General features: G+C 44.8%; 1 protein-coding gene across 1 annotated transcript; it reads left to right on the forward strand.

Annotated features, from left to right (window-relative positions):
* Positions 1 to 1,999: 1,999 nt before the first annotated feature.
* Positions 2,000 to 2,770, forward strand: LOC308529450 (proline-rich protein 23C-like; the record flags this gene model as incomplete). Its single annotated transcript, XM_081105556.1, has 1 exon — positions 2,000 to 2,770. The coding sequence occupies one exon, from the start codon at positions 2,000 to 2,002 to the stop codon at positions 2,768 to 2,770; it is 771 nt and encodes a 256-aa protein (XP_080961682.1).
* Between the last annotated feature and the right edge of the window lie 10,787 nt (positions 2,771 to 13,557).

Raw genomic sequence — 13,557 nt, forward strand, 5'->3', positions numbered from 1 at the left:
AGTTTGAGGACCCCTGCCCAAAGGGGTCGCGACCCACAGGTTGAGAACCACTGCTCTAAAGTCAATAAAAATATATTCTCGTGTGAGGATTATAAAATAAAAATGGACACATTCCTATAAAAACACAAATTACCAAAATTGACTTCAGAAGAAATCGAATGTTTGAATAGACCAATATTTTTTTAATTGAATTAGCCATTTAAAATCTTCCCACAAAGCTAAGTCCAGCCCTAGCTGGTTTGACTCAGCGGACAGGGAGTTCACAGTGAGGATTCACAGGGCACAGGGCAAGGATGAGCTCACAGGTGAGGTGCGGAGGTCAGGCTAGCAGCGCCACTGGGTTCAGAACCCCACTACTGGCCAGGCCAGGAGCCTAGAGCTCCTCCTGGAGTCCTGGCCAGCTTTCAACTCGTCCATCTGCCCCTTACATCATGGCACCTTCACCCTCCCTCTCCTGAATGTTGCCCCCATTAGTCATCGAATGTGGAATGTTCACGGATGGAAGACAGAATTCCCCAGGGCCAAAGCGATTCTTTCCTGCCAGCTCCTCCCACCACGGCGCCCTCTACCCAGACACCGGAAACACAGCAGCTGTTCCCATCGCCTGGCAGCCTGGGTGTAGGTACCAACCGCGTGCACCTTTGCCCCGGCGGGGACCGCCACAGGGTCGTGCCACTGGCGGGGAATTTCCGCCCGCACGGACAGGGAGACAGGAAATCAGGCCGTAAGGGCAGATGCAGCCTGTAGTGCTGGCAAAATCCCCCAGTGCAGCCCGGGAAGTCTGAGTTCCCTTACGACTTCGTCACTAACAAGCAGGGCCCTGACCAAAAGCATAAACCACCCCTGGAACCTGACAGGGGTAGAAGGAAATATTTCCTTCTCCTCCGTCACCACATGAAAGAGTTACATATTACAAAGTCAGTGTTGGGCGTTTACTCCTGTCAACACCAGCTAACGCATTGAGCTACACCTTCGCTTTTGCAGCCACGTACGCCACGCACGCCACGCACGCCACGCACACCACGCACACCACGCACACCACGCACACCACGCACACCACGCAGACACACCTTTAACCGACATTCCGACTAAAGCCCGGATCCTGCATCATCTTAAAGTGCCGTTTCCCGTTTCAGCCCAGCTCTGCTGGTTCCGGGCTCCGGGACAAAATCCTTCTGCGTGGCATTTTTATCTGTGCATTGGGCTCAAAACAGATACACTTCGCCGCTGTAGTTTAGGTCAAACTTTTCTGTTCATGGTAGCATAATAATGACGATAGTACTACACTGATATATGTATAGTCGTAAGTTAATTGTATGGAGGCTGCTATTAACACACTCCATTCTAACACGACTGAAAGGACCTGACAGTAATTTACAACTTAGGCAAACAGAAAATAATGATGTAACCCAAAAACGCACCCCACTATTGCTCCAAAAGAGACAGGCGCAGGTCACTAGGGGATGGGCCTGGGGGAAGATGGTCTTACCTGTCGGTGTCCTGGGACAGCGTTCTGTTGGTGAGACTAGAAACCTAATCCGCGTCCGGGTGATAATGTCCTCCGCATCCGAGCTCAAATCAAAAACCAACAGGAACTACACTGGACATCAAGCCTAGAGCATCACGGTTGTCCGGCCCTTTGGGGCCTCCTCACAGTGACTTACCAACCACAGCCGCGAATATTGGGCGCCCAAGTTGCCACCATCTCCGCGGGGCGGAGCCTCGGAAGGGGCGGGGCTTAGCCAGAACCTGTGATAGGCTGGATCCGGGTGTAAGGGGCACGCATGCCTGGGCCAGCGGGGCGTATAAAGATTCGAAGCCCAGACCCAGGTTTCCACCAGCCAGACTGCAGGCTTCCGGGTAGGACGCCCAGGACCTCCGAGGACTTGCCCCGCGACACGACGCGCGGCTCTTCGCCCAGCCCGCCTCACCTGTCGCCAACGCTGAGTGACACTCGCCCTCTGCCAGGCCCCGCAGCACCGCCCGCAGCGCCACTCGGATGATAGGCAGCCGCCTCCTCAGCCCCAGCTTCCATGCTGCGCCCTCGTGGGGACCCCAGTCCGGGGGACCCGGCCCCGCCAAGCGCCGCCGAATTGAGGAGCCCGCGGGCCCTGAAGACGGGATGGCGCCCAGCCTGCAAGGCCCGGCGGGACCCCGGGCCGCCGACGCGCTCACCTCCGTGCTCGTCCTGGCTGCAGGCTGTGCCCTGCAGCTGCCTCTGAACGGCGGCGTCGCCCTGGTGCTGCAGCCCGAGCCCACGTCGGTCCTGCAAGTGTCTCTGGGGGGGCACACCCTCGTGCTGGTCCCCGAGACGCTCTTGGGCCCGGGAGCGGGGGCGCACCCGCCCGTCGGCCCGCAACCCGGCGCTCTCCTGGGCGCTCCCGCGGGAGGCGTCGCCCTCCAGCAGGGATTCTTCTGCGCATTTGCCCCACACGTCGCCGTCCCAGTAGTGGCCCACCACCAGGACGAGGACGCGGCCCCCGGGTTCCTGACTCCCTGCATGGTCCCTGCAGCCGGCTGGGTCGCTGGAACGGGGTTGGGCCCCCGCCCGCACGGCCCCACCAGACAGCCATGGCCTCGGGCCCCCACGCCTAGTCCAGAGAGACGCCCGCCTGGGCCCGACTTCAACCTGAACTTCCACCTGTGGGAGCGCTTCCCCAGCTCACCGCTCCAAGCTCTACCCCCGTCCGCCAGTCCAGGTCCGCAGGTGCGCCCCCGGCGCCCTCTGGGGCCGGCTCCCAAGGCCCGGAAACGCCTGTTCTGGGAATGAACTGCTGCAGTCCCGCCCCACGGGGCTGAGGACCAGGAGAAGGGATTCTGATAGCGCTTGTGTGGATATTGCACATCCTACAAGAATGGATAAAGACAGATACTCCTGATGCAGGACGCTTTGCAGAATTTTCCATCAATGGTAGACTACAACATTGGGAAGAAAGATCACAAAGTATTAGAAATGCTGCTTCAAACACAGGATACTTGACTTTGGGTGGTGAGCTCACAATGCTACATACAGACGATGTATTATAGAAAATTGTGCACTTGAAACGTATGTAAGTTATTAACTAGTGTCCCCCCAATAAATATACTATTTAAGAAATATTTTTAAAATACAGTGTACATTCAGATTGCTACTTAGGTTGTTTTCTTTATATAGGTCACCTTTAAGCAGTTCCATTCTCCCTAGTTTTGCTTCAAACCTTGACACCAGTACTTTGCTCTAAAAATACTTCCCTTCCCCAGTAACCTACCACTATACCTCTTTTCTCCCAAATTAGAGTAATTACTAAATTTCTTTTGTTTAATGGGTTTTGGCCCTAATATCCATGCCACCAGCCCCTGGGGAGGATCTAGCAAATAGCTACATGTGGGCAAATGTCAGTTGGGTACAAAACAAACAGAATGGGAACCAATAACCGTGCTCCCTCCTCTCTTAATGACTAGATAAGCAAATGATTTAACTATATTGCTGGGTTTGTGGAGGTTTTTTCCCCAAAGTATCAACTCTTTTCCAGTATTTTCTTATATTTTTAATATAATTTTCCTGTCCTAGAAATGTAATTCTAAAGACTGTATTTTTATAGTTCTAAGATCCCAGATATATTTTGTACATTGGTACTGGCATATGGAAATAACTTATTCTCATATTGATCTGGTATCCAGAAAAATTATTTAATTTCTTTAATGGCTTATTTGTAGATTCTCTTGCTTGACTGATAAAAACAATACTATTTCCAAATAGTGAGAAATTGTCTTATTGTTGTTGTTGTTAAACCTCACCTGAGGATATTTTTTCCATTGATTTTTTTTTTTTTAGAGAGAATGGAAGGGAGGGAGACGGAGAGAAACATCGATGTGAGACACATCGATTGGTTGCCTCCCACATGTGCCCAGACCACGGCTGGGACCAAGCCTGTGACCGAGGCTCCTGCCCTTGACCAGAATTGAACCTGAGACCCTTCACTCCATAGGCCAGTACTCTAAACTCCGAGTAAACCGGCTAGGATGAGAAATTGTCTTTTTTGACAAGCCTCTTACATGTTATTCCTTTGTCTCCTTTATTAGACATCACTTCAAGTCCAGGTTGAACAGTAATAGGGGCATCCTGTCTTATAACTTGTGTAAATGTAGGTGCTTCTAAATTTTACCATAAATTGTAATCTTTTCTGTACATGCTTGGTAGATAACCCTTATCCTACTAAAGAAATTAGTTTTCAGTCTTTCTAATCATTAAAAATTTTGGATTTTTGTGTTGTTTGGGGCTGACTACAAAGACTTTCTCAGATTATTCTGCATGTTGGAATTTTATTGTTTGTGTGTATACATAAAGTAGCTACATTCATTCTTTGAGTCTTTGGGTACATACAGAAAGCTGGCAACAGAGCAAATGAGACCAAGCTTGGGGCTTCAGGGATTTTAGAAATTGCATGCCCTTCTGACTTCAGAAGAGAATGTGGAAGGGAAAGGCAGTAACTACAGGGTCACTTTAAAGGTTTTAAATGTTAAATTTTGAAACTAATTTTTCTGTATGTATAAGATGACTTATTGTAGTTTCTTTTATAATCTATTCATGTGGTCATTTACACTGATAGGCCTTCTAACAGTATCTTTGCATTTTGGTTATTTTACATTATTTTATATGATTCTAATTCCACCCTTGGTTCTTCTTTGTTTTTTTTCTTTGTTTATTGCAACCATATACCCACCATTCCTAATTTTTAAATTATTTTTCCAGGTTTGCCTCATATTTTACAATGAAATAAATTATTAGTGATAAAGCTAATATCAAGATACTAGCTTTTTTCTGTTGAACATTAATAATTATTTAGACTTACCAACATGCTTTGCCAGTATCTTTGCTCACCTTCTGTTCTTGCATTCCACTCCATTCTGTCCTCATTTTTTTTTTCTTACCTAGGTATACTCTTTCCAATTCCTTCAGCTGTGGCCTGTGTAGAAATCTTAGTTTTATATGCCTGCACATATTTCAATTAAACCTTCAAACTTGTATAATTCTAGCTTGGTTTGGAATTCTAAAATAATGCCTATACTCTCTCACTACTTTAAAGGCTGCTCTATTGTTTTCCCTGCCATTTATTGTCACAGTTCAGAAGTCTTCTGTCATTTGTATTGCCATTCCTTTGTAGGAGATTAGGCTATTTACTTTAGTATTTTTCTTGACTTTGATGTTCCACAGTTTCAACCTGATGTGTTTAGCAGTAAAAATGTTGCCTGCTGCAACTCAGTGAGCTTTCTAAATCTGAAGAATTGACTATTTTCTTAAAATCTCAAAAAAGAATGAGTCAGTATCTCTTGGGCTATTAAACCCCTCTCCAATCTGTGGGACTTCTAATAGAGAAATGTTGGAGCTGCTTAACTAATGTCCCTAGCCTTATCTCTCTTTTCAATTTCTATATCAATTAGCTTAATAATTCAACTTCCTCTGGCATAAAATCTCCAATTATTTGGCAACATGAAATAAGACTGATTTTCTCCTGGACAAAGAAATTTATTTTGTGGACATACTTTGAATGGGAATACATTTTCTGTTCCACATTTGAATTTTTCATTGCTTCTTCCTGGTTCCCTAAAATCCAGAACTCAGGCCCTAGCTGGTTTGTCTCAATGGATAGAGCATCGGCCTGCAGACTGGAGGGTCCCAGGTTCAATTCCAGTCAAGGGTACATACTCCAGTTGTGGCCTTCATCCCCAGTAGAAGGCATGCAGGAGGCAGCCAATCAATGGTTCTCTCTCATCATTGATGTTTCTATCTCTATCTCCCTCTCCCTTCCTCTCTGAAATCAATAAAAATATATTTAAAAAATAAATAAAATAAAATCCAGAATTCAGAACCACCTATATGGAGCTCATATAATTTGAACCTTAGAAATATTCCCTTTCTTTTTTAATGCACCTTTCAAATAAAGTTTTGTTCAAGTCAAATCATCCTTGGTGAAGTTATGTCATTTCAAAAGATAGGCACAAGGATTAGGATTGTAAAAAGACTACATATAAGAAGCAGGCATTTTTCCTGGAAGAGGAGAGGATTTAGACTTAGATTACCCCATAAGAGCTGTGAAAGGTGGGTAAAACATGATACTTGTGCACCTTATGTCTTAGGCCCCCAACATGATGGTTGGCTGCCTCTGAATGTACAACTGACAGTCTACACCCCCTAGCAGGGGGAAAACCAGAGAAAACACTCTTTCTGAGTCAATTCCAAACCTTCAGGTCAAAAAGAAAATCAGGAGAGGAGAACCTCTTGGTTTTATTGATAAGCCACAGCAAAGTTTCTCCAAATGGATACCAGTCTGGTGAGAACTGCAAACTCACCAGACTGTGATGCTGGCCTGGGCAACAGGCTCGGAGGACCTATTACTGTGGCATATACTCTGTGTTTCTCGTTCTTGTGACAGACAACACTTTGAGTCAGCAAATGCAAAATGGGAACATGACAGAGAGCACAAGGAGATGAGAAAAAATGGCTTGATTCCACCAAGGATGCCAAATAAATGGAACCAGTAACAAAACCTGGTACCAGGTCTGACTGGTGTGGCTCAGTTGACGGGGGTTGTCCCATGCACCAAAAAGTTGCTATTTTGATTTCCAGTCAGAGTACATGCCCGGGTTGTGGGCTCAATCCCCGATATGGGGTGTGCAGGAGGCAGATCGATGTTCTACTCTCATATTGATATTTCTCTCCGAAAATCAATTTTGAAATCTTAAAACACACACACACACACACACACACACACACACACACACACACACCTGATACCGAACTGAGAGTAAATAGCCAAGAAACTACTGCTCAGCACATTGGCCCAGACTCCATAAACTGAGAGTATCAAGGCAAAAGGTGCCTCCATGGGTGCTGTACCTGTTTGAAGGCTGAGGTCCACGGGGATGGGCAGTGCTGACTCTATCACACAGGGACCTCCAGGAAAACTGAAAATAAAGAAAGCCCACTTCAATTAGAACAGTGGTTCTCAACCTGTGGGTCGCGACCCCTTTGGAGGTCGAACGACCCTTTCACAGGGGTCGCCTAAGACCATCGGAAAACACATATATAATTACATATTGTTCTTGTGATTAATCACTATGCTTTAATTATGTTCAATTTGTCACAATGAAAATACATCCTGCATATCAGATATTTGCATGACGATACATAACAGTAGCAAAATTACAGTTATGAAGTAGCAACGAAAATAATTTTATGGTTGGGGGTCACCACAACATGAGGAACTGTATTAAAGGGTTGCGGCATTAGGAAGGTTGAGAACCACTGAATTAGAACAAGCAGAGACTATTTACTCAGAGCTTGTTAGAGCAAGCGTGTCAGCCCTGTCACTTGCTTGCATTTGACAAACTTATAGGTAGGCCAGGGAGTAGGAAAGCTTTATGGTGGAGAAAGGGGAGGGCTTCGGGTATGTTTGGAGATTGTTGGCCGGGGGAAGCTGGAGGCAGGCTAAATAGAAGCAGGATATCCTATGTAATTGGATTGGCTTGTGTGCTTTGGGTCTTAGGCATAGCAGGTTTGGCTTTCTCAAGTTGGCCCCGAGTTGGAAGTGGGGGTGGAAATTAGAAAAGCTGACCAAGTCCTGAACATTTGGGGCCAGTTGCTGCAGAGGTTATGGTTTTCCTTCTGGGCTGCTTGCTACAAAGGTGGGGGTCAGAATTCTGTTGCCATATGTGGTCTGGCCATTGTTTTGTGTATTCAGCCTCTCAGATCCCATTTCCCCATCCAAAATCAGAAAGGAAGAAGTAACATCTCTATCTGCAGATTATATGATTGTATGTGTACAAAACCCTAAAGACTCCACAACAACAACAAAACCATTAGCAATAATAAATTCATTGAAGTTGCAGAATACAAAAATCAGTGTCATTACTATACACAAACAGCAAACTACATGAAAAAGTTTAAGAAAACAATTCAAATGATAGAAACAAAAAATAATACTTAGGAATAAACTTAACAAAGGAGGTGAAAGACTTATACATTAAATAGTATAAAATATTGATGAAAGAAATTAAAGAAGACAAATAGAAAGATGCCCCATGATTATGGATTGGAAAAACTAATGTTAAAATTTCCATAGTACCCTAAGTGAGCTCCAGATTCAATGCCATCCATATCAATTTCCCAAAGACAATCTTTATTTTTTTTTAATATATTTTATTGATTTTCTACAGAGAGGAAGGGAGAGGGATAGAGAGTTAGAAACATCGATGAGAGAGAAACATCGACCAGCCGCCTCCTGCACACCCCCTACTGGGGATGTGCCCGCAACCGAGGTACATGCCCTTGACCGGAATCGAACCTGGGACCTTTCAGTCCGCAAGCCGACGCTCTATCCACTGAGCCAAACCGGTTTGGCCCAAAGACAATCTTTAAAGAAAACAAACAGCCCTGCCTGGTTTGACTCGGTGGATAGAGTGTCGGCCTGCAGATTCAAGGGTCCCGGGTTCAATTCCGGTCAAGGGCATGTACCTTGGTTGCAGGCACATCCCCGGTAGAGAGTGTGCAAGAGGCAGCTGATCAATGTTTCTCTCTCATTTATGTTTCTAACTCTCTATCCCTCTCCCTTCTTCTCTGGAAAATCAATAAAATATATTTTAAAAAAAGAAAGAAAACAAACAAAAGAAATAGAAAAAAAATCCTAAAATTCATATGAAATCACAAAAGACCCAGAATAGCCACAGCAATCTTAGCAAACACAAAGCTAGAGACATCTCACTTTCTGATTTCAAAATATATTATAAATCTACAGTAATTAAAACAGTATGGTACTGGCATAAAAGCCGGCATAAGACCAATGAAACATAATAGAGAGCCCAGAAATAAATCCCCACACTTACGGTCGATAGATCCCAACAAGGGTGCCAAGAGTATATAACAGGGAAAAGATCGTCTCTCCAACAAATTATATTGGGAAAACTGGATATCCACATATAGAAGAACAAAATTGGACCCTTATCGCATCATATACAAAAATCAACTCAAAACTGATTAATGACTTACACATAAGACCTGAAACAATAAAATTATTAGAAGAAAACATAGAGGAAAAGCTTCTTGACATTGGTCTGGACAATGATTTTTTGAATATGATATCAAAAGGACAGGTAACAAAAGCAAAAAGAGTCAAACCGAAACAAGGAAACACTCAGCAGAATACGAGTAAAAGGGTAACCTCTAGAATGGGAGGAAATATAGATCTGTTAAGTGGATAATATTCAAAATATATAAGGAACTCAACAACTCAATAGCAAAATCTATAATAATAAAAGCATAATATGCAAATAGACCGAATGCCTGAACAGCAGAACGACCATCCAGACGACCTTCCGGATGACCAGACTATGACACTGGCGCCAGGCCAGCCAAGGCAGGTGCGATGCAATTGGTCGGGGGGACCCTGCCATCGCCCCACCATCATCCCGCAGAGGGAGGCCCAGGCCAGTCAAGCGATGGCACCCCAAGCCTGTCATCGGCAGAGAGAGGTGACCGGTGGCAGGGGAGGGGGGCAGTGCTGCATAGATGGCAAGCAGTGGCAGCGGCAAGAGCAGGGGCCAGCTGCTGGCAGCCAGGGGAAGGAAAGCCCTGAAAGGCCCTGATCACCGGCCAGGCCTAGGGATCCTACCCAAGGGGTCCAGGATTGCGCGAGGGTGCAGGCCGGGCTCAGGGACACCTCCCCTGCATGAATTTTATGCACCAGGCCTCTTGTATAATAATAATAACCTGATTTGCTCCCTGGTGTAATTCAGTGGTTGAGTGTCAACCTATGAACCAGGAGGTCACAGTTGGATTCCGATCAGGGCATGTGCCCAGGTTTCAGGCTCCATTCCCAGTTGGGGAGGTGCAGGAGGTAGCCAATCAATGATTCTCTCTCATTATTGATGTTTCTATCTCTTTCTCCCTCTCCTTTCTCTCTGAAATCAATTAAAACAATTTTTTTAATTACCATTTTAGATGGTGTGCTCAGGAAAGCCTCAGAGATAAAACCCTTTGAGTAATGGGCTGAAAAAAGTGAGGAACCATGCAGTTAGATGGGTAGAAGAAAAGCAATTGCAAAAACTGTGAGTACGCCTCTCTAGGAAAGCATAAGGGCCGCAGAGCTGTAACAGAAGGAGCAAGGGGGAGAGTCAATCTGACATAATGCAAATAGGGAGTCTAGATCATTTAGAACCTGTATAACAGAGGTCCTCAAACTATGGCCCGCGGGCCAGATGCAAATACAAATACTGTATTTGTTCCCGTTTTGTTTTTTTACTTCAAAATAAGATATGTGCAGTGTGCATAGGAATTTGTTCATAGTTTTTTTTTTAAACTATAGTCCGGCCCTCCAACGGTCTGAGGGACAGTGAACTGGCCCCCTGTTTAAAAAGTTTGAGGACCCCTGCTGTATAAAAATACTGGCTTAGACCCTGAGTTAAATTGGAGGTGTTTAGCAGAGGATTATGGTTAACGGAATCACCCTAGCTATTGTGGAGAGACTGCCTGAAAAAAAGGGCAAAGCAGAGATGCAGGACCACTTAGGAGGCTTCTAGAGTAATTCACTGAAAGGATGAAGGTGGCAGTAGGGTGATATCAGGAATATGGTATGAAGTGCTATGGGCCAGGATATCCAGAAACGGATGTGATGTGTGAAAGACAGACACAGAGAGAGTGGGAGGAAAGAAATTAGAGAATGGAAGTATGGTTGACTAATTCAAGAGTTTTGGTGTATAAGGAAGGAGAAAATTGATTCAGAAACTGGAGGAGAAAGTCATGTCAAGAAAGTTTTTACTTGTTTTAAAAAGGAAGAGTTTACCTCTTGCCCTAGCTGGTTTGGCTCAGTGGATAGAGCGTTGGCCTGTGGACTGAAGGGTCCCGGGTTCCATTCCAGGCAGGGGCACAAGCCCGAATTGTAGGCTTGATCCCCAGTAGGGGGTGTGCAGGAGGCAACCAATCAATGATTTGATGTTTCCCTCTCTCTCTCCCTCTCCCTTCATCTTTGAAATCAATAAAAATTTTAAAAAAGAAGGAAGAGTTTACCTCTCAATTATACATTGAAGATATTTATTCAGTAAAGGTAACTAAAATTTGATGATGCTAGAAAAAAACGGGATAATTGCCAGATTGATGTTCTTGAGGAGGCAAAACGAACTGAGATCAATTGCACAAATGGAGGAAGTGGCCTTTGCTAGGAGCATAGACATTTCATCCATGGCAACAGAAGAGAAGGCAGACTATCAGTCCTTAGTGGAGCTTGGTGAGATATAATTATAGACATTTTGAAAAGTATTTTATGATTGCTTGTAGTCTCAGTGAAAAAGAAGCAAGGTGACCATCTAGGGGAGAACATAAAGGGTGAGGTATTGGAGATTTGCAGAGAGAAGAGAAAGTATGCAATGTTCATCTAGAACAGTGGATCTCAACCTTCTGGCCCTTTAAATACAGTTCCTCATGTTGTGACCCAACCATAAAATTATTTTCGTTGCTACTTCATAACTATAATGTTGCTACTGTTATGAATTGTAATGTAAAATCTGATATGCAGGATGGTCTTAGGCGACCCCTGTGAAAGGGTCGTACGACCACCAAAGGGGTCGTGACCCACAGGTTGAGAACCGCTGATCTAGAACAAGAGAATGAATGGAATAAAGCATAAGGATAAGATCGCTGGGCAGCATTTGAAGCCCACTTGAGGTTAATGATCATGAATATAAAATGAGATCAGTCAATGGGGTTGAGTGTTTTTCTCCAGCCCCATTCGGCTGCATCAGTGCAGGCACAAAGTAGCAGATATATTAACCAGCAAAGTAGGAGACAGGAAAGGGAGCTGAAGATATAAACATGGCCATGATTAGAATGAGTACCATTTAAGTTCCAGGGACGGAGCAGAGTGAGGACCTGATGGTGTCGGTTTTAGTGAAAAGGTAGTAGGATCCGTGGGTTTGTCCAGAGGGATGGAAAGTCTGGTAGAGGTTAAGTATTTAGAGGCCTAAACTAGAAAATTAGGAGATACTCAGAGAATAAAATGTTTGGAAATGTGATTATGGAGGGGTTACAATTTGGAGTAATGACAAGGTCAAGAGTAAGAATCAATGAGGTGGAAGGGAGGACAAAACTGTTGAAGGGACAGAGAAGAGGCCAAGACTTGGGGGCAGAGGGAATCCATGAGAAATTAAAATCACCACAAATTATGCCAGGTGTAAAATGTGTGAGAATTATAGTAAACCAAGTGCTAACGTTTTCATAGCTATGATAGAGACATTCTCTATACATGTATGTGCTAAATGACTGGTATAAAGAATGTCTGAAACCTAATCTTTTTAAACAATATTTTGTTTCTTTACAAATTGAGGTAATATTACGAAGGCTACATGGAGAGTGATGACATAATAAATGCAGAAAGCCATATCAAATAAAACCGTTAGCAGTGGCCACCTTATGAGAAGGTGCTAAATTGGTCTTTGAAGAAGGTACCAATGCTGCATAAACTGGAGAAAGAGTCCCAAATTTTTAAAGTAAAAAATCAGAACGAAGATAGAAACATTTCAAAGAATAAGATATAAAAATGGCTAGTAAGCATATAAATATGATCCACCTTGATTGGCAATCAGAAATGCAAAATGAAAATACAAAATGAAAATGAGTCCGCTGAGCCAAACCGGTTAGGGCTAGGGCTAGGGCTTACTTTAGTATTAAAACAAAACTTCTCTTAAAGAGAAATCAGTATTTTCCATTTACTCCTGAAATTAAAGAACAAACATTAAAGAAATTTCAAGGAGCCGAAACCGGTTTGGCTCAGTGGATAAAGCGTCGGCCTGCAGACTGAAGGGTCCCGGGTTCGATTCCGGTCAAGGGCATGTACCTGGGTTGCGGGCACATCCCCAGAGGGAGATGTGCAGGAGGCAGCTGATCGATGTTTCTCTCTCATCGATGTTTCTGACTCTCTCTCTCTCTCCCTTCCTCTCTGTAAAAAATCAATAAAAATATTTTTTAAATCTATAAAAAAAAAAAAAGAAATTTCAAGGAGTATTTGGGTGGGTCCGTTTGATGCTGGGAACTGAGTGGTCTAGTGAAGTGGTCTTTTTTTCTAGAATGCCTGAAATCAAAGGAAAACATCAGTCCCAAAAGTAAGCAATGTTTCAAGTTGTTACTGGCATATCATTTTTTCCCTAGACCAGTACTCTGCCCCCTAGAGGCCTATAGAAGTATTTCCTCATAGTGACCTACCAACCACAGACACGGATACTGGGCTGGATCTCTTGGGGGCGGAGCCTCGGAAGGGGTGGAGCTTAGTGAGAAGTGAGAGTTTGGTTCCCGGGGCCTCAATTGCAACTTCATCGGTCCTCCCTACGCGCACAGGTCAGCACGAGGAGCCAAGATTCAAAGCCAAGGCGCGGGCTCCCCACAAGCTGGACGGCCGGCCTCCAGACAGGCGACCCAGGAGCTCCGAGAACTCCCCCCGCAACGCGCGGTCCTTCGCCCAGCCCGCCCCCAGCCCGCCTCACCTGTCGCCAACGCTGAGTGACACTCGCCCTCTGCCAGGCCCCCCCCCCCTC

This window comes from Myotis nattereri, assembly GCF_964212035.1.
Source record: "Myotis nattereri genome assembly, chromosome: 14".
Classification (NCBI taxonomy): Eukaryota; Metazoa; Chordata; class Mammalia; order Chiroptera; family Vespertilionidae; genus Myotis; species Myotis nattereri.